This window comes from Erpetoichthys calabaricus, chromosome 10 (genome assembly GCF_900747795.2).
Source record: "Erpetoichthys calabaricus chromosome 10, fErpCal1.3, whole genome shotgun sequence".
Classification (NCBI taxonomy): Eukaryota; Metazoa; Chordata; class Cladistia; order Polypteriformes; family Polypteridae; genus Erpetoichthys; species Erpetoichthys calabaricus.
In genome coordinates this window covers 95081345-95107182 of record NC_041403.2, presented here as the reverse complement: position 1 = coordinate 95107182, position 25838 = coordinate 95081345, and the positions used below count along the sequence as shown (strand labels likewise).

At 37.8% G+C, this 25838-nt stretch overlaps 1 protein-coding gene across 6 annotated transcripts in view; it reads right to left on the bottom strand.

The window, feature by feature from the left end:
* LOC114659255 (death-inducer obliterator 1-like) overlaps positions 1-25838 on the bottom strand; it is a 109303-nt gene that overhangs the window by 28241 nt on the left and 55224 nt on the right. For 3 of the 6 annotated variants that reach the window (XM_028811638.2, XM_028811639.2, XM_028811636.2), the window contains exons 3-7: positions 23933-24046; positions 18209-18968; positions 17970-18008; positions 8970-9282; positions 7985-8185 (exon numbers count right to left, since the gene is read on the bottom strand). In XM_028811638.2, coding sequence (XP_028667471.2) covers positions 7985-8185; positions 8970-9282; positions 17970-18008; positions 18209-18968; positions 23933-24023 — 1404 coding nt within the window. In that variant the 5' untranslated portion in view covers positions 24024-24046. The remainder of the gene's footprint in view (positions 1-7984; positions 8186-8969; positions 9283-17969; positions 18009-18208; positions 18969-23932; positions 24047-25838) is intronic. The other 3 variants (XM_051932908.1, XM_051932907.1, XM_028811640.2) reach the window with 2 other exon arrangements.

Here is a 25838-nt window from a genome sequence, read left to right as displayed (position 1 = left end):
GCCACTCACTGGTTTTTTTTTTTGGGGGACGATTCTCCCTAGAGATGGTTGTGCCTGAAAATCCCAGAAGATCACAAGTTTATGAAACACTCAGACCAGCCAGTGTGGTACAGACAACCATGCCATGTTCAAAGTCACTTAAATCATCTTTCTTCCCCCATTCTGATGCTCAGTTTGAATGTCTACATGCCTAAATGCATTGAGTTTGATGCCATGCAACTGGGTGATTAGATATTTGCATTAAAAAACAGTCGAACAGGTATACCTAATAAAGTGGCCAGTAAGGGTAAACAGTTATATTAAAAAAAAAAAAAAAAAAAAAAACAAAACAGGTTTGCAACAATCTGTAATACAAATAGTAATTTGGTGAAGGAGAGCAATTGTCAATCGTTTATGCCAAGTAATTCACATGCAGAGATACTTTTGCCTTTATGAAATCAAACAAAATATGAAAATATACATAGACACTTGGGAAATATTTGAATCTCGAAGTAATTTACATGAGAAGCACCAAACTTCATTGACAAAATTTTCATGGGGGTTAGGAAAAAAAAAAGTAAACTTAATTGCATTATACAGTCTTGAGAGAGTACATACATTTTTTTTCTTTGACATATGTGGATACAGTGCATCCAGAAAGTATTCACAGCGCATCACTTTTTCCACATTTTGTTATGCTACAGCCTTATTCCAAAATGGATTAATTTTTTCCTCAGAATTCTACACACAACACCCCATAATGACGTGAAAAAAAGTTTGAGGTTTTTGCAAATTTATTAAAAATAAAAAAACAGAAATCACATGTACCTAAGTATTCACAGCCTTTGCTCAATACTTTGTCAATGCACCTTTGGCAGCAATTACAGCCTCAAATCTTTTTGAATATGATGCCACAAGCTTGGCCAGATTCGCCCATTCCCCTTTGCAGCACCTCTCAAGCTCCATCAGGTTGGATGGGAAGCGTCGGTGCACAGCCATTTTAAGATCTCTCCAGAGATGTTCAACCGGATTCAAGTCTGGGCTCTGGCTGGGCCACTCAAGGACATTCAGAGTTGTCCTGAAGCCACTCCTTTGATATCTTGGCTGTGTGCTTAGGGTCGTTGTCCTGCTGAAAGATGAACCGTCGCCCCAGTCTGAGGTCAAGAGCGCTCTGGAGCAGGTTTTCATCCAGGATGTGTCTGTACATTGCTGCAGTCATCTTTCCCTTTATCCTGACTAGTCTCCCAGTCCCTGCCGCTGAAAAACATCCCCACAGCATGATGCTGCCACCACCATGCTTCACTGTAGGGATGGTACTGGCCTGGTGATGAGCGGTGCCTGGTTTCCTCCAAACGTGATGCCTGGCATTCACACCAGAGTTCAATCTTTATCTCATCAGACCAAATAATTTTCTTTCCCATTGTCTGAGAGTCCTTCAGGTGCCTTTTGGCAAACTCCAGGCGGGCTGCCATGTGCCTTTTACTAAGGAGTGGCATCCGTCTGGCCACTCTACCATACAGGCCTGATTGGTGGATTGCTGCAGAGATGGTTGTCCTTCTGGAAGGTTCTCCTCTCTCCAGAGAGAACCTCTGACAGAGTGACCATCGGGTTCGTGGTCACCTCCCTGACTAAGGCCCTTCTCCCCCGATCGCTCAGTTTAGATGGCCGACCAGCTCTAGGAAGAGTCCTGGTGGTTTCGAACTTCTTCCACTTACGGATGATGGAGGCCACTGTGATCATTGGGACCTTCAAAGCAGCAGAAATTTTTCTGTAACCTTCCCCAGATTTGTACCTCGAGACAATCCTGTCTCGGAGGTCTACAGACAATTCCTTTGACTTCATGCTTGGTTTGTTCTCTGACATGAACTGTCAACTGTGGGACCTTATATAGACAGGTGTGTGCCTTTCCAAATCATGTCCAGTCAACTGAATTTACCACAGGTGGACTCCAATTAAACTGCAGAAACATCAAGGATGATCAGGGGAAACAGGATGCACCTGAGCTCAATTTTGAGCATCATGGCAAAGGCTGTGAATACTTATGTACATGTGCTTTCTCAATTTTGTTATTTTTAATAAATTTGCAAAAATCTTTTCACGTTGTTATTATGGGGTATTGTATGTAGAATTCTGAGGAAAAAATGAATTTAATCCATTTTGGAATAAGGCTGTAACATAAAATGTGGAAAAAGTGATTCGTTGTGAATACTTTCCGGATGCACTGTATATCAAGATTTGGTCTTCATTTAAACAGTATCCTTAACTCTTTTAGGGCTATTTTTTTTTTGTTTCTTTTCTCCCAGGGCTGAATATTTTTCCAAAAACTAACATTTTTAAAAAAGAACACAAAGCAATTGTTTAACACATCAAATCAACAAAAAATATTTACTTTTGACAAATGTTACTGTCTTGCATGTTGTATGAGCCTGCATACTCTATGATTTTACATACATTTTACACAGCAAAGTCTGATCTCGCTCAAAGCAGCCAATTTCAGTCATTGCCACATTGCACTCCTTACAATACGTGTTGCTTTGGTGCCATTTTTTCAACTGTCTGTTGCTGCACTCTCTCACATATATTGTTAGTGTGTACTGTAGAGAGACAAGTCACCCATTTGCCATCATGCCATGCCACTGCCACCAAGTTTTTTGCCTGCATGAAAACCGTATTGTCACCTCTTTTCATCTTATGAAACTTTATGAACTTTATGTATGGCATTATAGCCTGGCTCACCCCATGGGATTTGCTTCTGTTTATTACAGAAGTGAATAAAACTTTGCAGCAGCACGTACCTAAGCCACCAGGGGACAAAACACGTTTGGACCAATGCTCCCTGAAGTTATATCACCAGTTCTGTCCCATCTCTATTTGTAATGCCACAGCGCGCTTCATCTCGTCTTTCGTTGTGGGTTTCCACTTTGAAAAACTAGAATGCGATGCAAATGCAGCCCGCGATTCAAAAAAAATCTCTGCCTACCTGTTTGTCTCGTCTGACAGTAGCTGAAAAGCAGCATCAGGAGAGAGCAGCCTGAAGTACAGCAGCTGGTGATCTGTCGTGTCCAACAGCAAGCCATGCCGTCTTGTAAACTCCGGTAGCCAGATCGGCTCTCAACGGATCAATGTCTGTGTATTTATCCCATGCGAACCTTGCCGTAGATGCATCGGCTGCACGAAGTCACTCAACTGGCAGCAGATCCGCTGGCGCGGCATCGGCTGGTGTCTGATCAGCTGATTTCTGCTTCTAACTCTCTTGCTCGATCTCCTGATCACTGCCAATAAAGTCCGATTCTGAAAAATCAAGAATCCGACTACGCAATAATGCGCAAAACATCATATGCCGAGTGTTTTCTTTTCTGCACTTGCTTCGCTGCCTTTTCACATGTCGGTGCCATCTTGCCTTTGTTTACATTTTGCAACTCACGCACACGCAATGTTTACTTGCCGAGTCAACGAGTCTAGCATTCCTCCAAGCACAGAGGGAATGCCTGTGACGTGACAGTGAGATTTGTCGCCATTAACAGCTGATTGTCGCCCTCTATCCCTGGATGTCGACTTTTGTCGACATTCGCCTTCAACCCCTCCTGTCGACAAAAGTCGACATCCGCCCTAAAAGAGTTAAATAAACATGATATAAATAAAAAGAAGAATTTAAAAGCTTGTATTGCTCTCTCACATAGGTGTCTGTCCAGAGCACACTGTTCCAGATATTCTGATCTTTGCCTTAAGTAAGTATCTGTGGCCAAATTTTAATGTAGTCCTGATGTTCTTTCTAGACAGCAAAGATATAGGTATAATTTATGCTTCCTTTTTCAAATGGTAGACTTATGCACTTTGACATCAGATGATACTGGGGTTCTTAAAGGTTTTTTTTTTTTTTTTTTTTCTTTTGAGATAAACTTGCTGGGATGGCCTGGACAAATTGGCGGCCATCTGAAATCATCTTCACTTGTAAACGACCTTCAAGACTTGAAATGGTTGATTTTGAATTGTTTAGAGATCTTTTTAAATCCTTTCTCAGAAGCACAGGAATCAATAACCTTTCTAAAGCCTTGGGAGAGCTATTTTGATCTAGGCATGGTAAAAACACAAACTTAACCAACAAAGAGCAAAGTAAATGAACATCCATACTACTAAGATTTTATTTAAAAACGCAGACATTCCCCATTTTCACCTTGTGTCCACTCCACCTTAGCACATTTAAACCCCAAAAACAGACTTTTGAAAGCATTGTTCACAGCTGTATACACCTGAAAACCTGGCTCAGCACTGCAAATATGGACAGGTGAAAACAGAAGAATCTAATCAGGCTCTAATTTTCTGTGCTTATTACATAACACTGCTCACTGCAGTGTTGCATTACCTAACTGGTCACTCTTACTGGAAGAAAACCATATTCTAATATGGCAGCTATAAAGGAGATGCTTTCTATGCTGCTTGTTGTGTTAATTGCCTATATCCATCCAAATTGTATTTGGTACATTGTGAGTGCCGCAAACACGCACAAAAGGAAATTAATTTACTGGTCACACGAGGCTAGTAGCATGATCATACAGTCAAAGTAAAAAGTAGGTGAACCCTTTGGAATGATCTGGTTTACTGAAAGAATTGGTCATAAAAAGTGATCTGATCTTCATCTAAGTCACAGGTACTGATATACACAATGAACTTTAAGCCAATGACACACAAAAAATTCTACCTTTTCATGTCTTTATTTTACAAACACATTCAATGTTCACAGTGGTAGTGGAAAAAGTTAGATAACCTTGGGATTTAATAACTGGTTGACCCACTTTTGGCAGCAATGACCTCAACCAGGCGCTTCCTGTAACTGCAGATCAGACCTGCACATCATGCGGGGGGAATTTTAGCCCATTCTTCCCTGCAGAACTGCCTTAACTCTTCCATATTCTTTGGTTGTCTTCTGTGTATGGCTCCCTTAAAGTCATTCCACAGCATCTCAATAGGATTGAGATCTGGGCTCTGACTGGGCCACTCCAAAAGGTGGAGTTTGTTCTTCTGAAGCCACTGTGCTGTGGATTTGCTGCGATGTTTGGGGTCATTGTCCAATTGCATCACCCAGCCTCTTCTGAGCTTAAGTTGATGGACAGACAGCCTCACATTATCCAGGAGAATCTGTTGATAAACTTGTGAATTCATTTTCCCCTCAATGATGGCAAGCTGTCCAGGCCCCAATGCAGCAAAGCAGGCCCAAATTACGATGTTCCTGCCACCATACTTTACTGTAGGGATGATGTTTTGATGTTGATATGCAGTGCCCTTTTTACGCCAAATGAAGTTCTGCCTGTTCCTCAAAAAATGGTTCAATTTTGGTTTCATCACTCCACAAAACATTTTCCCAGTACCGTTGTGGAGTGTCCAAGTGCTCTTCGTAAACTTCAGGTGTTCAGCAATGTTCTTTTTTGATAGCGGTGGCTTCCTTCTTGGTGTCCTGCCATGGACTCCTTTCTTGTTCAATGTTTTGCGTATAGTTGACACATGAACAGAGATGTTAGCCAGTTCTAATGACTTCAAGTCCTTTGCTGTCACTCTAGGGTTCTTCTTTACCTCATTGCTGACTTTGTGCTGTGCTCTTGGGGTCATCTTGACAGGGAGCCCACTTCTAGACAGAGTAGCCACAATACCAAATTGTTTCCATTTATAGATAACTTGCTGCCTAACAGTAGACTGATGAATATCTAAAATCTTTGAGATGACTTTGTAACCCTTTCCAGCCTTATGTAGATTAACAATTCTCGATCATAGCTCTTCAGACAGCTCTTTTGTATGAGGCATGATTCCCATCTGGATATGCTTGTCAAAAGCTCAAACTCAAATTTTATAGTGTTATCAAAGTAATTCTAGGAAACACCTCAATTCGTTTCATTAAATGGACTTCCAGGTGTGCTAAATTCTGACTGCAATGAGCTTCTTAAAAAGTCATTAGCTTAGGGTTCACTTACTTTTTCCAACCTTCAGTTTCACAGTTTGAACGATAGTCAAAAATTCTCTGAAAATCTGTATCTTTAGTATTAGACTGTTTGTTCATTATTGTGACTGACATGAAGGTACAACCATGTTTTATATGGGAATTAGACAAATATAGATAATTCCTAGGGGTTCACATACTTTTTACTTTGACTGTATCTTCAAGGATTTTTCTGCCACAGTGCACATGTCCAGTGTTGGTCAATGTGACCCCTGGAGGGCCACAAAGGCTGCAGATTTTTGTTCCAATCGAGTTTCTTAATGAGAAGTCAATTATTGCTAATCAAGCACTTAATGCTCAAGTGACATTCTGACTCTTTATTTTAGTGGTCTTGTTTGTTAAGATTCCCCACCCTTAATTGCTTATTTCAGTCTTAAACAGCCGCATTCAGTTTTTTAATGGCTCCTTATTAGCAGTAAGATGCAGATGACAAAGAACTTTTTTAAATTAAAGCATATTAAGGTTGACATAGCCTGAATAATTAGGTTTATATATGACAGAATCCTCCATGATCCCTTCAAATGATATTTTAATTGTACCTGGTTCTAATTTTAGTCACCTGAGGTACTAAAACAGAGGTGCAGGATCTACCGTGTCAGAACCACAATGGTGAGTGGGGAGGGGGTACTGGGGACTATATAAAGTGGGTGTACACTTGTAAGCTGAATGATACAAACTTACAACATTCTATTTCACTTTTTTTTTTTTATAAAAATGCAAAAAAATTTCAGTTTTGTTTTTTTACCTGTCCACACAAATTTAAATTTTATACCTATCCATTCATAATTGAAGTAAACACATAGCTGATTTACAGAATTGAAGGGCATAACTTAATGACAGGGTAAAATATCTCTACTACCAAAAATACAAAATGAAACCAAAGCCAGTTCTGGAAGCATACATCAGAAAGAGTCAAGTACTTGACTATACCTATTGCTAATGTTCAAATCTGCTACATTATGAATGGTTCCTTGAAACACTGTCCGCAGGAGGACACCAGTGCTGAGACAGCTGAGTCAGACTGAACCTGGGAAATGCCTAAAAATTATTCTGAAAAGCAAAAAAAGTGCTTTGAGGAAGACACCACCACTTCTAATGGGAAAAAAACATCCTCCATTTAAAAATTGAGGAGGAAACCTGGCATGGTTGCTCTTTTGTCTATGGTACAGGAGGTCTATAACATGTGCAAGGCATCAAGAAACCCAATTGTCGTGAAGCAACCTTGGTGGGCAATATTCTACCTAGTGAACTAAAACTGGGTTTCCATCAAGGTGTTGGGTCCTATAATATAATCATTAAAATTTCAAAGCACACATTAATGGTTTAAAGACCTGCTGCAGTATTCTGGAAATGCCAGTGATCACTCCTGATATCTCACTGCATACTAGCTAAAATGAAAATCTAAAAACAGTAATGGGACAAATAAATCCTTTTAAAACCAAATATATGAAACAGTTTCCAGTTGAGTATAACCAAATTTCAGTGAAAATATGTAGTAGGCCATATAATTACAACAGTTTGAGATGCAAGAGCCAATCATAGAAAGTTAAAGCTTTAATTTAACTGTATATTAGAGTCTGCTTAAGTACAATACAATTTTCTTTCATAGCTATACAATAACTTTTCACTGCTATATCAATTTTTTCTATATTTTTGTGTGAACAGTTTCACTTTGAATTTTTACTAATGCTTTTAAAAATAGTTATTTTGTCTGTGGAATCATTTCAATGAATCAAGCTATTGCCAGAATCCCATAAAACATACTAATGCTGTAGAACTTTGGTAACTTTGGGTAAACACAGCTACATGAGATTAGCCTCCTAAAGGCTATATACCGTAAGAAACATAGCAGCTGTCTTCAGAAATTGTTAAAAATCCTAATGGATTTGACCAGCCTTTAATTAAACTGCAGTGTATGTGAGACACGCGCAATAAAGGAAGTGTGGAAGGACTTAAAATCCATTACAGAAATTTATTACGATTAACACATGGAATGATACAAAAGTGAACTATTACCTTGGGTAATGATTTTGGTGGGGTTTTTTTAATAACTTTTTGCTTAGACCTCTCTTTGGGCTTTGGTTGTTTTACTTCTAATGACTTCATTGCAGCAGCAGCATGTCCAAGAATGCAACCAGGACCACAGTACACAGAGTCTGGCAAGGCTTGATTAGTGCACCCTGGGCCAATGCACATTGGTAGGCCACTCTCGAGAACCTGGAAATAAACTTAAAACATTAATAAAGGACAAATCCTGTTTGCAACTAACACATAATTCAAGAAAAATAATCTGAGTGTACAAACTTACAATGCCAAAACGTCTTCATATACACAAACTATTTACAGAAAACACAGCACAACCTAGTTTTTCTTTTGCCACTAATTTTGGTTGCCATTCAGAAGGTGCAACTAATCAAAATTTACTTGCACAACCACCAAATCAAACCTTTTAGTACTGAGAAGCTTTAGAATAATCCCAGCAGAAAACAGGCAAAAGAAGGGAATAAACTGGAATCCCACCCAAAGTTATCATGGTCCACAGTAATTCACATACACTGGGGAACAAGAACATGGAAGTTTCATAAGGAAAAGGTAAAGACCAGGTAAAGGATTTACCCGGAGTCTAAAACTGTATGGCAACACATCTATCCAATCTCTCTTGAATGAAGTGTGAAACTATATACTAAATGAAGAAAAAAAAAAAAAAATCCAGCGTAAACACCCCTCAGACCTTCCCGAATTAAGAGGCAGGAGAAGTGAGCATATCTTGCTGGTGGCATGCTACACTGATATTTCCTTAGGATTCATATCAACCTCAATACAATAAAATTGCTAACATAATAATTTTTTTTAATTGCCAATTAAGAAAAACAAATTAACAGGATTTACTTCTATTCACGGAACATATGGAACGAGATCATAAATATTTAAGATAAAGTATCAGCTGAACAATGAAACGCCTCAATTTTTTTGTGAAATTAAATCAAAATCCTCCACATACCGGCTGGAATATTTTGATTTTTTTCTTGGAACTAGGATTTGCAGCCTTTTCTATTCTTCCTTTAATGCCCTGGTCTTCACTGGCACCAACTCCATCAGACACAGTTTCTGATTGGTGCATGGATTCTTCTAAAGATCGGGCATCCAAACTCTGCTCAGCTGTAACAGGAGAGTCACTATTCTGAGTTTGACGTGTGCAGTTTGGACAAATATAATCTTCACCATTTCTCTCCAATAAGCGTCCTCGGGCTTCGGTGATTCCCACACAGTTTCCATGAAACCATTCTTCACATCGATCACAACAAATCATAAATCTAGAAAGATAATAAACAAAGAAATACATTTACCAGGAAAGCATTTTTTTTTCTTTCAAGAATGGGCCTCTTTCTCCCTTTTAATACACACAAATATATAAATATACATACATATATACACACATTTACACATACACACCCAACATTACATACAACAAATTAGATTAACAGTGTCACAAAATCATTTTAGCAGCATTCATATTTTGTGGTTCAGTGCTTTTCAATTCTTCAAGTCAGTTTTTATTATACAGGTACACCTTATCAGTAGAATTTCAGGGCATCTAAATTAGACTGCCACACTGAATAATTTTCACAAATCACTAACACATAAACTGAAGTGAACACTACCCTGATCTCCTCACTCACTGAATAATGCTACCCAAGGCCTCATAAGTGCATTAATTCAAGGCAAACGTGTCATTAGGTAGGAGTTCAAAGGTAGACAAGTTTCAGAAATTCTGAATTAAAAGGAAATTTTGTAAACAATCATTACCAGGGTGTGTGTGTGTGGGGAAACAACTAACAAAATATTTGTATGCAACAGGGTGTGTGTGGGAATACTACTAACAAAATATTTGTATGCATTTATGGAGAGAGCACACACATACATGAAGAAAAAAATCTTGATACTCGATTATCAAATAGTGTTGAAAGAAGATATCTCCAACTTCTGCAGTCTTATTTGACAAAATATATCTATAGCATTAGCTGAACCTAGGTACAGAAGAATAAACTCCAGCTGTAATGTCAAGCTGATGAGAAGAGAATTTTGACATTTATGTTGTACTGCTCTTATTTGTATAGTTGACTGTAGAAATTTTCCTAAGAATTCTTTGCAGTGAATGTATTTTTTCCTAGTGACCTTGTTCACCTTCTGGTAGATTTTTCCCCCTAGCAGCCAAAGTTGCACTGCAAGACCAATGTGACATCAGACCCACAGCAGCCATGCTCAGAATTTCCACGAGCACAAACTCTATAAGACTATTGCCATTCTGCTTTGGCATGTGTAATGACATGACCCAATTACTGCTCTAGCCTTACAGCCTGCACACATCAAGAAAAAAAAAATTTAAATAATGAGAATATTTGGAGTACTCCACTGGATATGTAATCCTGATCCCTTTCCTTCCCTGAGAAAGGAAACACATGCAACCCTCTGAAACAACATTACTATTTAAAAAAAACATTCTAAATTCTTTATTGAAAAAAAAAAAAAAAAGTGGAAAAACTTCTGTTCAGATATTGGAAAGAAAAATGCCTTTTTGTGAATACACTTCATTTAGAATATGATGCCTGCAACACATTTAAAAAAATTTTGGAATGAAGGTATGTTTACCACCACGTTAGATCAGTTTTCCATTATGTAACACTTAGAAATTAAATTGGGTTAGAGAGAACACTTTGTTTTTTTAACAGTAAGTCCTGCTGCTCAAAACTCCATTGTGTTTTAGATTGGTATATTTCTCCTTTAGTCAGAAGAATGACCTCTATTACTTCTGTAAATCTGAAAGGGGTTGATTTGTCTGACACACATTTCCAACATGCACAATTTCAGATAAACTCAAACCCAGAAATATCAGCAGTGTTTCAGGACTTTACTGACATGTGGCTTCCGCTGTGCACAGTAGAGACTAATTTTTCACTGCAACAAATGGTGTACATTGAAAAAAAAGAGGCTTTAACTTAACAAAAAATAGTTACAAAAATGAAACACTCCTTTGTGATGGACCCTGAACACGAAGCTTTGATTTCCACTACCTGATTTGAAGTAAACTCTCCGCTGTTGCAACAAGCAGAGTAAAATCCACCTAGCAAGTTATTGGCACTAAAACTACATTGGGTAGGATACCATATCATTTAAATCTAATAAGCATAAATTAGGTAGCACTACTCAAGACCCTTTCAAATTAACACAAATTCTAAGCATATTTCTCAGACAATCTTTAAATCCCTTGTCATTTCTCCGTGGAACTTGGTCCCTATTCTTTAGAATCTACCCTTTCCAAAAACTGAACGGGTTACACTCTGACATACTTGACTTTTCAATTACAAAGGATAAGCTGAAAAATGCTATGGAATCACTGAACACTGGCAGGACTCCGGTGCATGAGCTAGCAACTGAAATTTAACTCACTGTTGAGTCATGCGACTGCTATACAGTGCATCCAGAAAGTATTCACAGCGCGTCACTTTTTCCACATTTTGTTATGTTACAGCCTTATTCCAAAATGGATTAAATTCATTTTTTTCCCTCAGAATTCTACACACAACACCCCATAATGACAATGTGAAAAGTTTACTTGAGGCTTTTGCAAATTTATTTAAAAAAAAAATTGAGAAAGCACATGTACATAAGTATTCACAGCCTTTGCCATGAAGCTCAAAATTGAGCTCAGGTGCATCCTGTTTCCCCTGATCATCCTTGAGATGTTTCTGCAGCTTAATTGGAGTCCACCTGTGGTAAATTCAGTTGATTGGACATGATTTGGAAAGGCACACACCTGTCTATATAAGATCCCACAGTTGACAGTTCATGTCAGAGAACAAACCAAGCATGAAGTCAAAGGAATTGTCTGTAGACCTCCGAGACAGGATTGTCTCGAGGTACAAATCTGGGGAAGGTTACAGAAAAATTTCTGCTGCTTTGAAGGTCCCAATGAGCACAGTGGCCTCCATCATCCGTAAGTGGAAGAAGTTCGAAACCACCAGGACTCTTCCTAGAGCTGGTCGGCCATCTAAACTAAGCAATCAGGGGAGAAGGGCCTTAGTCAGAGGTGACCAAGAACCTGATGGTCATTCTGTCAGAGCTCCAGAGGTCCTCTGTGGAGAGAGGAGAACCTTCCAGAAGGATAACCATCTCAGCAGCAATCCACAAATTAGGCCTCTATGGTAGAGTGGCCAGACGGAAGCCACTCCTTAGTAAAAGGCACATGGCAGCCCGCCTGGAGTTTGCCAAAAGGCACCTGAAGGACTCTCAGACAATGAGAAAGAAAATTATTTGGTCTGATGAGACAAAGATTGAACTCTTTGGTGTGAATGCCAGGTGTCACGTTTGGAGGAAACCAGGCACCGCTCATCACCAGGCCAATACCATCCCTACAGTGAAGCATGGTGGTGGCAGCATCATGCTGTGAGGAATTTTTTCAGCGGCAGGAACTGGGAGACTAGCCAGTATAAAGGGAAAGAGGACTGCAGCAATGTACAGAGATCTCCTGGATGAAAACCTGCTCCAGAGCGCTCTTGACCTCAGACTGGGGCGACGGTTCATCTTTCAGCAGGACAACGACCCTAAGCACTCAGCCAAGATATCAAAGGAGTGGCTTCAGGACAACTCTGTGAATGTCCTTGAGTGGCCCAGCCAGAGCCCAGACTTGAATCCGATTGAACATCTCTGGAGAGATCTTAAAATGGCTGTGCACCGACGCTTCCCATCCAACCTGATGGAGCTTGAGAGGTGCTGCAGAGAGGAATGGGCGAAACTGGCCAATGATAGGTGTGTCAAGCTTGTGGCATCATATTCACAAAGACTTGAGGCTGTAACTGCTGCCAAAGGTGCTTCGGCAAAGTATTGAGCAAAGGCTGTGAATACTTATGTACATGTGATTTCTCAGATTTTTTATTTTTAATAAATTTGCAAAAACCTCAAGTAAACTTTTTTCACATTGTCATTATGGGGTGTTGTGTGTAGAATTCTGAGGGAAAAAAAATGAATTTAATCCATTTTGGAATAAGGCTGTAACATAACAAAATGTGGAAAAAGTGATGCGCTGTGAACACTTTCCGGATGCACTGTACATGGTAAACACTGGTCTTGCTCTAAAACTCTTCTTAAACTAGATAGATATACTTTATTAATCCCAAGGGGAAATTCACATACTCCAGCAGCAGCATACTGATAAAAACCAATATTAAATTGAAGCGTGATAAAATTGTGAGAGATCCAAGAACATCTTCTAGCCATTCCTGTCTCTGAAGTCCAGAATGGCTATTATAAACTATTTGCTAATCTAATGTTAGGTCACTTCTAATTTCTTACTGGAGAGAGAAAAAAAAATGTTTTCTTTTATAAATTATACAAATTTACACTGATGCAAGGTTAAAATAGGTGGGGTTTCCAGGAAAAATTCTGAATTATACTTATAGGCTTTGTCCTGTCTGGTAATGGACATCCTCAGCCCCAAGGTCCTCACTCATGGTTACTGGTATAAATCAAACGAGTCCTCTAATCACATACAGGGCTAGGATTAGGGTGTAACCTGGTGAGGCTTTTCGGTCACTGCCCACCAAGGCAAACAGTTACCTCTATTTTGCAAAACTATGCCCTGAGCATTGGAGATAATTGCATTACTTTAAAATCATCCTTTTATCTACAACTTTTATTTTTCTTCTCTTTCTATAAAGCAAATGTTGCTCCAGTCTCTTTGGCTCTATCAACATTTTCTTTATAATCTCAAACTTATACTATCCCCTAATTGAAGCCAATATCAACTGTATATTCAAGGTTATGTAAGGCACCTTATCGCTCATTACCAATTAATTTGAGTGGCTAAAGCACCCCACCACCACCACCCTTAGAATCAAGAAAACAAAATTAACAGCACCAATTCAAGTGTCACACAACATGAACAACATGCCTGGGAATTGATCTCCAACTTGTCATATCTATACATTCTCTATAAATATTCTTCTTCTAGTTCTTTTTCATATTTTTCTACTTGTAGACCTCTTTTTGCTCTTTATGCTATACAACTGAGACTATCTTGTGTGTTTGGGACAACTGCTGGAAAACGTGCCTTTGTCTTGCGCTACAAATCTTCTAACACTCTCTTCTCTGTCTGGATATATATTTTTAATTCTAACCCTCTAGAACTCTGCAGCAAGCATCAACTCATGTTTTGCACTTTGCATGGAAGAACAAAACACATGAATCTAACTCTTGTGTACCTGCAGAGATTAACAAAATGAGAGATGGCCCCATATATCAGACCAATATTTTGCTCTACATATGCATTGACATCATATGAACCTACATCAATATGATGCTACTGAAAGTCTTAAAAGCAAAGCCCATTTATTAACTTCTCTAGTATAAGGCCTCATTTTGAAAAAAATTCCCCAAATCAATAGGCAAAATGAAGGTAAACAAATTCAGTAATAACAATGTGCGTGTTAAGCAATTTTAGTAGCTTTGAAATGCTGAACTTCACCCACAGGACTTTAGGCACATTTTTAAAAAGGAAGCACAAAACTATTTACTGTTATGCTTGAATTTCACAATTCTCCTGTTAAGCTACAATTCATGTTTTTCTGCCAAAATGGATGCTTTACAAAATACTCTATATGCAGGTTTTAACACAGTCACTATGATCATCTTTGTTTCAAAGCTCAATCCAGTAAAAAATGTGCAGGTGCAGAAGTTTAACTTTCAATTGTTCATACATTTGCCTGTCTATTCAACAGTAATAGCTTAAAGCATTTACACTGTGTAATTTTGCAGATAAGCATTCACTCCTATCTGAACATCTGTTTTCTTGTGAAAGTGATGTGCGTGCAGCTTCCTACTTGGTTTGAATTTTGAACTGCCCAGTGCAGCAGTTTACAAAAGAGCAGAGGTTTGGTTTTATAAGGCATAAAGACTTACATGTGATTCTTTGATAGCATAATTTGTCAATAAATGCACAATAACCTAGGTTTTGTTGTCCGCTCAAAGCCAAGGATACCAGGCTATAAAAACTGTTTTCTTGGCTTGCCAAATAATCTAACTAATCATTTAACTAATAATTATGAGTTTTTCCATCTAATAAACAGTAGTGACACATTTCTTCACAATTATCTGTTAAAATATGCTTGCTTATACTGCTTTAAATTAAGACACTTCCTCACAACCTAAAGAGGACACTGGACACGATTAAGCAAATGACTGACTCGGTGTCTTTGAAGAGCTTGTGGTTACTTTACACAACCTAAATCTGGGGTGTCCAACTCCAGTCCTGGTGGGCCGCAGTGGAAAACTTCTTTTCCCTTCATTTTAATAGCCCTGTTTTTAAGGATTCAGTCCTCTCATTTGATTAATTTCTTCATTAAATGGCAGCCGAACAGAAATGAGATGTGAAACGAGCTAACAGATGACCAGCTAAATTGGAACATCAAACTCCAGCCAATTTCACTCCAACCAGTTTCTTAATGAGAAGCCACTTCTTGGTGTTAATTAAAGCCATTTATTGAATACCATGACTTGTTGCTGCTTTCATTCTGCCACAGAAGACTGTTGATTTTCTGTTTTTTCTAAGACCATCGTCAACAAGTTTTGGTGACCTGAGCAAACCAGTGTGATTGAGACCTTCACCGTTCTTTATTTTAAGGTTAGCTGGTCATGTGGCGGCTTGTTTTGTGTCTCATTATTGTTTGGCTGCTCATTAAGGAAAAAACAAACAACTAAGGGGTCTGAGTCACGTCAATTAAAACTAAGGCAAAACAAGTTAATCAGCAGCAAAAACGGCTGACTAATTAAGAATATGGTTAGAATGAAAACCTGCAGCCACTGCGGCCCACCAAGACCAGAGTTGGACACCCCTGACCTAAATGAAAGAAGCTTCTTTACAGGCATGGAAAACCTCTTACCTTAAGTCAGTGTACAGTCACACATTTTGTAGTCAAAATAGTACATTCATCATGTCTCACGATTTTTACATACAACATATGATACAGTGGATGCATCACAACCCACATTTCATTTCAGAATATACAGTTTCCAAAAAAAAAAAAATAAGTAAATTCAATTTAAAAAGTTTCAGCAAGTGGTAACATGTAGATGTAATACAGGCCCCTGGTGTCTGTCCTGTTTGGCTTCATTCATTTTTTAAAGGGAACTAAATGTGACCTGGAAGGCCAAAATAAATACCTGTAGGTTAGCATTTATTTCTGCAGTCCATGAAAAAGGAATTGCAAAGCAACTTTTAACAATTTTGGAAAACCATATTTAAGGAAGGTTTCAATCAAGTTTTTGGAAGAATTCCAGTCGAGAAATTGAACTGTTTCATGTAACAAAGTACTGCTGCTAAGAGAAGATGCTAGCATGATTTAAGTGTTATCGTTGCTACAACTGGCAGTACTGTTTTAATTAACACAATGAGAGACTGAGTAGGTATTTCTGGATTAACTATGTGGCCCATCTCCTATATGTTAAACAGAAAAGTTTCAATGATTGGAAATCAGTCATCACATATGATGAGCCAAAGAGGTCAGTTCTGGGGCCAATCTTTTCTTCATTATACAAGTTGCCTCTTGACATAATAAAATCACTGGAATGGAAAATTGTATCATTGACATTAACAAGTGGATGTCAAAATTTCTTGCAGCTGAATTTATTTTACCAGGATTTATTTTCAGACAAGATCAACCTTCTAAAGGAACTTGGGGTGTTCAGCCAAAGGTCAAAAACGTCATTTTCAATGCGATATGAGAAAAGGTAGGAGTTACACAGATGAGGAATTTAATTAGTCCTTCACAAATATTCAATATAGGTTAAAATTTCTTATTACACCACAAAGGTATCATGGCATAATCTGACAAGCAGTTAATACGTTGCATGACAGCGTCACTAGCTGAATAAATGTTTCTTGGGTATAAAAAGTTCAACAATTTCAGTTTTTAAATTCTGTCTTGGTACAACAAACAAGACCGTAGACAAAAAAAAAAAAATCACCTCTCCTGTTCACACTGACAAAAGCACCAGCTTTTTCTTTCTTGCAGGTGCACAGTGCATACTTAAAACTGAGTGTTTGCTGCTTGTCAAATTCTATACATATAAGAGGCCATCATTACAAATCGTAAGGCATTATGACAGGATCTATCACACTACATTAAAGTCATGATTGCTAAGAACAATTTCCCACAAACTGCTAATTATGTAAATGATTACCAATGATGAAAAAAAGCTGGAAAACCTGTATAATGTACACAAGTGATTTGGTCTATGAATTGGTTGGCTCTAAGTTTTAGGACTAATTAAGATTTTATTAACTGAATCTAAAGCTTGATTCAGTCCTACAAAACTCAGATCTCTCACATCATGCCTTGCTGGATGCCCCTGGGTTAAGGTAAAATCTAGGAGTGACAGAGCCTTAACTGCAAATGCTCTAAGACACTGGAATTGCCTTCCTTTTACTATTAAAATCATACATTAACACTATTTTGTGTAAATATGCTTAGTGCTACTAATATTTTAATTTTACACATCAGATTATTTGTTAACACAGGTTTTACCAGTTTTTTTTCTCTTATTTGCAAATAACTTTCTGTATCCTACTTGAAAAACTGATATACATTACACCTGAATAAAATTTGTATGAAAAAGGCCAAGCTTATAAATTATCTTAGTTTGCTTAGGAAATGCATCTTATATCCTGTACTACTTTGGTGGGTAACAAAACTTATAAATGACACACACACAGAGTTAAGTGGTCATATTGGGACAGGGGATGTCACAGCAAAGTAAACCCAATACCTGGTAATACTTCAAATGCATATTAAGATCTTGAATTCTGATCAAAATAAGTACTAAACAACAATAGAGCACAGATGGATTTTATTGTACTACAAGTGTAAACATTATTTAAATTTGCCAGTTTTGCTGTGAAACACTATACTGTATGACCAATTTGACCACCCCAGTCTACATATCTAACCTGTAAAACAAGTGCCTCTCTTCCTGTCCTGTCTTCACCCTGCCAAAATATTACATACTGTCAACTAAACCTTAAGACACAATTTGAAAGAACAACAAAAAAAGTTAATTTATCTTACAGAAGCCAATTTCTTGCTCTACCACATTCTACTTCACTAAGAGCCAAATACACAGCGCACACAATAAGCTGCTTCTGAACACAACGCATAGCACAAAAGGTTAAACTTGTGCTTTATATACCTGTTGTTGTGTTTCTGCCGACAGATGCAATACAGAGCATTGGGATCATAGCCTTCTGATTCTGCTTTGCTTGATAAAGGCCCCAGTAGGCCAGTATCTTTACTGGCTTTTGCTGTTGTCTTAAGCTTCACTTCTTTACTCTGCATTGACTCTTTGGGACTTTCAGGCACCTTTCCAATTTCTGTCTCAACTTGAGATTTTTCAGAACTATCTGCCTGAACAACTCCTTCTGCCCGTTTCTTCCGTAGCTGGTTCTGTAACTCTTTAAGAGTTAATTCATCACTGTCGTCGTCATCGTCGTCATCGTCATCTGATGTGGTATCTCTGGTAGCAGCAGCACTGTTTTCCAGTTTTCCACTAACCACCGAGTTATTAGAATTAACTATAGCACTTGTATTTTCTACACTAGTTTGGCTGGACGCCTTTAACTCAGAACTTCCATCAAAGCTGGCCTCAGAGGCAGTTTCCACATCAGTAGCAGTCTGAGAATGGGGGTCACAGCCTTCAAGATTTGCAGGAGCACTCCTCCTCCCAATTATTCTGCGTTTAGAGGATGACAAAAATTCTTCCATCTTGTCAGTGCGCTTTGACTGTCGACCACTTCGTCGGAGTGGTGCATCCTGACACTCTGCTTCTCCAGGCATCTCTCTCTTTGCAATAGTTGTCCTACGGAAACCCCAAGTCTTTTTAAACTCCTTGCTTGTTGGGTTGATTAGTTTGACAGTGTCTTCTTGGTTGTCATTTTCTCTTTCATCAGAAGCTGACAAAAAAAACACTTAAAATTAGAATACAGACAGGTTGGTCTTTGGTTTAAAGTTATACACCAACAACGACTTAACATTTTATAGGTAACAAATACCCAGTTCACAAAATATACCACCACCTATTTTTCACCCATTCCTCCACCCAAAATGACAAACTAATTCCAACTCTCCATCATCAAATGTCAAGATTTAAATCAGCAATAATTTACTAATTGGTTTCCTTAGGTTAGAAGTGCACATTTAATTTTTCCCTAAAGGCTTGCATAAACATTTAAGTATTTATTTAAAACTAGTCCCTTTTTTAAACACCTCAATATAGTTATTCGCATAATTAACAGCTACAGTTGTTCCTGAAGCTGGCAAACAAAGGAAATCAATTGGATAGACATTTGTATCCATTCAAATGACTTACTCTGGGAAAGCAGACCAATATATTAAGTACTACTTAGTTAACTAAACATGTTCAGAAAGTCCCAAAATATCAAGAGAATGTATCATTTAACTTAAAGTAGAATCATTACTTCTGCTCAAATCTGTAAATCTATTTTGAAGAACTTAGTAACATTGCATTTGCACATTTTTCTCTCGTCTGTGTGGGCTTTGTTGATTGGAAATTCCATATTCACCCATGTGCAAAAGCCTCGTTACTTGAGTGAACCTTGCAATGGAGTAGCACATTGAAGGGCAGACTCTTCTTGCCACATATGGTGTGACACTGAATTTAACCAGGCAGAATTGAGACTGCTTTGTTAGCTAGATATGCAAGGTTAAATGTTACTTTCAGATATCTTAAATAAAAAACAAAAAAAAAGGCAAAACAGTCCCAAGTCTTTCTGAACACACATCCTGTACCTACTCTCTGGCAAATTACAAGGAAGACTGTTGCTATGTCATTGATGCAGACATTTAAATCTAAATTTGCAAGATAAAATAAAAGGGAAAACTAAGGAGCTCTGTGAGCTTGTTTGGCAGCATAAAATGAACCTCGCATCCTGGGGAAAGAAAACTTTGTTTCATTAAGGTAATAAATGTGGACACCTTCCCCTATATCATTGCAGATCAGTTTAAATATATTTAGGGGGTAAACATCACAAGTAAACATAAAGCTCTTTATCAACAAAATTTCGCCTGTCTGTATGGAAAAAAAATGAAGCAAGACTTGCATAGATTGTCAACCCTTCATCTCACTTTAGCTGGAAGAATTAAAATTATTAACATGAACTATCCTCCCTAAGCTCCTTTTTTTATTCCAAAACATCCCAATATACATCAATAAATCGTTTTTTAAAGAAATTAGATTCAACCATAACCACATTTATTTGGAATTCAAAACATCCACGTATCCAAAGTGCGACCCTACAAAGGCCAAAGGCAGAAGATGGCATGGCTCTGCCTAACTCAATTTTACTACAGGGCAGCAAACATACCAGATATAAAAACCTGGACATGGACACAAATAGATGAACATATACAGGCTTGGTCTGCAATTAAAAGAAAATCCTGTAGTACTTCTTTATATTCCTTGCTTTGCACCCCAATAAATACAAGTTATCGCCAATAGATAGACAGATAGATAGATACTTTATTAATCCCAATGGGAAATTCACATACTAACAACTCAATAATGCTTCACTCATTCAGAATATGGAGCCAATGTAGGAGGCATTTTAAAATAGAGAATCTTTTATCGGTGGCACCGCTGCACGAGAACCACCTTTTTTAACCCTCGCAAACATATACAGTTTTTAATGTCTAGAAAACATTTGGGATTAAATCACTTAAATCTGTACATAGACAACGTCATTGCATCCTACGAACAATTACATTCTAAATTTAACTTTACAGAAACACATTTATTTCACCATCTTCAAATTAGAAACTTTGTTAAACAGAACCTGCCCGATTTTCCTCACCTCTCACCTCCCTCTATGCTGGAAAAAATGTTGATCAGTTTCAAGGACTTAGACAGCATCTCTGCAATATATAAAACCATTTTACAGTCCCTCCCTTTCAATCCAACAGGAAAGTGGGAAAAGGATCTCTCACTCAACATCTCAGGAAAAAAAAGAGTGGAAGGTGGCAATGCAGAGAATTCACTCGAGCTCCATATGCGCAAAGCATACAATTATTCAACTCAAAATTATATATCAAGCACATCTGTCTCACTTACAATTGTTCACAATGTTTCCAGGGAAAGATCCAACCTGCGAACGCTGCAATAAAGTTCCAGCCTCATTTGGTCACGTTTTTGGCCTGCACCAAATTAACATCATTCTGGACCAAAATTTTTAAATGTCTTTCAGATAGCCTTGGTGTCACAATCCCTCCTAACCCATTAACAGCTGAGTTTGGTGTACTCCCAGATGGGCATAAAGTGGAGAAGGACAAACAAACTGATTGCCTTTACTACACTATTGGCACGCAGACTTATCTTGCTAAACTGGAAGAATCCTAACTCTCCCCTTTTAAGTCAGTGGGCAACTGATGTTATATATATTTGAAACTGGAAAAAATAAAACCACTTAGAGGATCAGTGCAAAAATTTTTCAAAATCTGGCAGGATCTAATCAATAACATTCTAGAATAATCTTTTAAAGCACTGAGGAAGCAGATTCTATCCCAATTTTCTTTTTCTTCTCCATTTATCGATATTCACGTATTATTTTATCTATTTACTTATTTTTACTAGGTTTAAGTTTTATTCTGCTGCCCATGCTCTTTCTCAGGGGTGGGGGTTGATTTGTTTACAATCCTATTCTTGAAAAATTGATCTATTTGTATGGAATGTTGTGTGATTTCAATAAAATCCAAAAAAAAAAAAAAAAGTGATATAACTCTGATTTTACTTCATAAACAAAACAAATGCCTCCATCAATGCAAAGAAAAAGTTATTCACATTTATGACGGTTAAAAAAAACACAAAGGCCATTCAAGTTTTTGTAGTTTATATAATTAAGCAAAGAAAATGTGTCTGGTACTGTTACAGACAGAGCCGTCAACTGAAACAGAAGAGCCAGTACATTTCATATATACAAGAGTATCCCAGGAATTTACTGGGAAATGTCTTGGTCAAAAGCAAATTAACAATTTACTGGGTCAGCTTATGTGTAAGTAAAATTGTAAGATTAGAAGGTCGAGTATGTAATACTTAATGGCGACACATATACACACGTGTTGATGTTATACCTTGAGCTACGATGCAAGAAATTACAGCAGATATCTTATTTTTCTTTAAGGTTCTCACAGAAATGATGCTAAAAATGGCTCAATTGAGCCATAATGTCAGAAAGTGTAGCAGACTTAACTTGTTTTTATCTTTAAGGTTATCTAACAGAAATGCTGTTAAAATGGGTCCAGTTCTGAAATAAGGCTGAAGGTACAATTAAACATGGTTACCACTGCAGACAGATGAGAACAAGCTGCTTCCACTTCTGTAAATATAAATTAAAGGCATTTTCTAGCACCAAAAGGAATTCAGGTGGCGGTTAAAGCTGAGGGATTGTTACACTTATTCAGCGGAAATTTGAGCTGCTGCCAGAAAAAGCTTTAAATCAATGCGACACTCTTAATACAAAAGTGGATTTAGAGAATGGATGACTGCAGGTCCGGTATGGTAAATTCTGTAAGCATACAAAAACACCCCCCGCCCCACAAAAAAGCCCCAAATAGATCCAACAGGTCTACATTACAGGACACAATAAGGCACCATTGCCAGTAGCGTTCAAGGACTCTGCAGTAGAGGACAAGTAAGCTGATGTAATGAAAACTATAGCAGCTCTCAGAAATTTGCTCTATAACCCTTTCAGCTTAATGTAAATGAAGAGGATCCTTATTTATATTACATTTACTTAAGTGTTTAAATTATTACATAATTATCCACGTGGTCACAAAAATTAGGCACATTAGATGAAGAATGACAAACATTTTGTTTTATTTTTCACCAACAGTGCGACATGAACACCGAAATATTTTTGGGCAAATTAGGTAACAGATCATGCAGCTTGAAGAAGCTTATACCCTCCATGTTCATGTCTGCTGGTTATGCAAAAACGGCCACACCTATGTAATGCAAAAATGTAAGGTTTCTGTCTCTAACATGCAGTTTGAAAAAAGCATGATGAACTAATAAAATATTCACAGAATCTCTAGAAAGCGTTCGGCACAAATAGGAGACAAGTCTGCAGCATTCACCTATAAAAGATTATGTGGTGGGAAGCAAAAGGCACATCACACACAAATTCAGAGTACATAAGTTTAAACTCATTTGTCTGCCATATTGCTCAACAAGTCAAGTGATACAAAGTAATCTCAAATGTCTGGTAGACATTAGTACAACAGTCCAGGGAAAAGAACTGCTAAACTGACACATCAAAACCAAAATTCAATGTTCTAAAACTACACTACATTTTAAAAAACCTGGTACAACGGTAAAAACAACATTTAAAAATACTACTAAAAGACCATAGTAAATGTGATTGCAAACATTAAATTTATTCACTTTCAACTGAATCTTTAAGGAACTTTTAAAGAAAAACATCAAACAAGCATCTTAACAGTAGAGACAATTTTTTCATTATTAAAAAGGGAATAGCATGAATTTCTCCTTGTTTCTTAAGAGCGAATGTGTTAAAAACACCTATGCATTTTCATCTTCATCAAGGGTATTAGGATTAGGTCAATTAAGTAAAACTAATCAAATACCTAAAAACTGCACCCCTTAGGAAGTACCAAGACTATTATCACACTAATAAAAGTGATATTTTCCCATGTCATGAAATCAATGCTATACTCGGAATTCTAAAAATCCTTATTAGGAGGAAAAAGGCTCAACAGAAAATACCACAACTGATACTTCAGTAACTGTTGAATTTTGTAATTAAATAAAAAGACAAAAATCGTAGCAAACTACTGAGATTGTGTTGTATAAAATACACTGACAAAAGATGTTGATAGTCTGTACCTTGACAGCTGATATCCATGAGATCCTGTCTCTGTTCCAACTCTGGGATTAGAGAAAGGTTTGAGTTTACAGAATCCTCTACGGCTGACATGTCAGATTGTTCAAACAGAATATCTATAATAAAAATCAAAGGTGCAAAAAAAGTGAAATGTAGAATGTCTATATATATATATAAATAAAATAAATGAAATTTTTGCAGCCTTTTGTGATGCTTAGTTGTGACATCCTTTATTTAGTGTAACCACGCATAGGATAATAGCAAAGCTCAACTAGCAAAACTCAAAGTTTAGCTCTGCTAGCACTGTATTTCAAGAAAGTTTTAGCAACTTGACATTTAAAACAAAGGAAGACCAGTGGAATGGAGGTGTGCAAAAGTATTTGCCAGTTTACAGTTTAAAGGCAGTGTATTAATTTAAATAATCCTGACTGATAAGGAAATTTGTTTTTATTGTTTACTTATGTAACTAAAAACTCTGTAAACTGTGTTTTGTAAGATTCAATCTTAAATTAGAGGAATAAAATAAAATCAAGAACTATTATGTTTAAAAGAAAAATCAATTTAGGAAAACAGTAACACAATAAAATGCACTGAGTCAAGTGACATGGAAATTAGGTAGTCTTGTGTTTTGTAAGATTCAATCTTAAATTAGAGGAATAAAATAAAATCAAGAACTATTATGTTTAAAAGAAAAATCAATTTAGGAAAACAGTAACACAATAAAAGGCACTGAGTCAAGTGACATGGAAATTAGGTAGTCTTCAACATTCTACATTGCCTAGAAAAGAATCCAATGCAAACCCACCACCAACATGGATTTTTAACACCTTTGTGGCTGCCTCAGATAAACAATGAACAATTCCAGTTTCTGTAAATCAAAACAGGTGTGTTACAAATGTGAAGGCTTAATGATTTTCAGTAACTAAAGGAAAATGTGTTAATTTATTCATACTTTAGAAAAAGAAAAAAAAAAAGCATATGAGGGCGTTCAATAAGTTTTCAAAATTTGTTTAATTTTTCAATATAGTCCCCTAATAGCTCCATACACTTCATCCACTTTACCAGCACACACTTTATCCCCTTTGAAAAATAAATCTTCTGTTTGACCTTCAAACCAGGACATCACAGCTGCCTTGTTATTGTCTTCACTTGAAAACCGCTGTCCAGAGAGATTTCTTCAAAACTCGGAACATGAAATAATCAGAGGGAGCCAGGTCAGGAGTGTAGGGTGGATGGTTCGGCTGCTGGAACCCAACATTTTCGGATGGCAGCCTGTGATTGACGTGACATGTTAACCGGCACATCGTCGTGAAGAAGCTTATTTGATTTGCACAAGGACTCTCCTGACATCCGGTCTCTTGGAATGTTAGACTTGCAGTGAGCCACAACTGCTCATGAGTAACCTTGAGACATGTCACAACATGCTTGCTACTTTCTTTCATACTTGGGTAGATAAATTATTGAACACCTCTCGTATAGTTCAACATTAACCGGATGCAAGACAGTTAAGGCGATGCTTGCTCATGTGTACGAAGTAGAAGATATACACTGTCATACAATGATATACACTTCCCATGGGCTCACCACCTATGGGAGGGGCCAAGGAGGTCGGGTGCAGCGTGAGTTGGGTGGTGGCCGAAGGCGGGGACCTTGGCGGTCCGATCCTCGGCTACAGAAGCTGGCTCTTGGGACGTGGAATGTCACCTCTCTGAAGGGGAAGGAGCCTGAGCTAGTGCGCGAAGTTGAGAGGTTCCGGCTAGACATAGTCGGACTCACCTCGACGCACAGCTTGGACTCTGGACCAATCTCCTTGAGAGGGGCTGGACTCTCTACCACTCTGGAGTTGACCCCGGTGAGAGGCGGCGAGCGGGTGTTGGTATACTTATTGCCCCCCGACTTGGAGCCTGT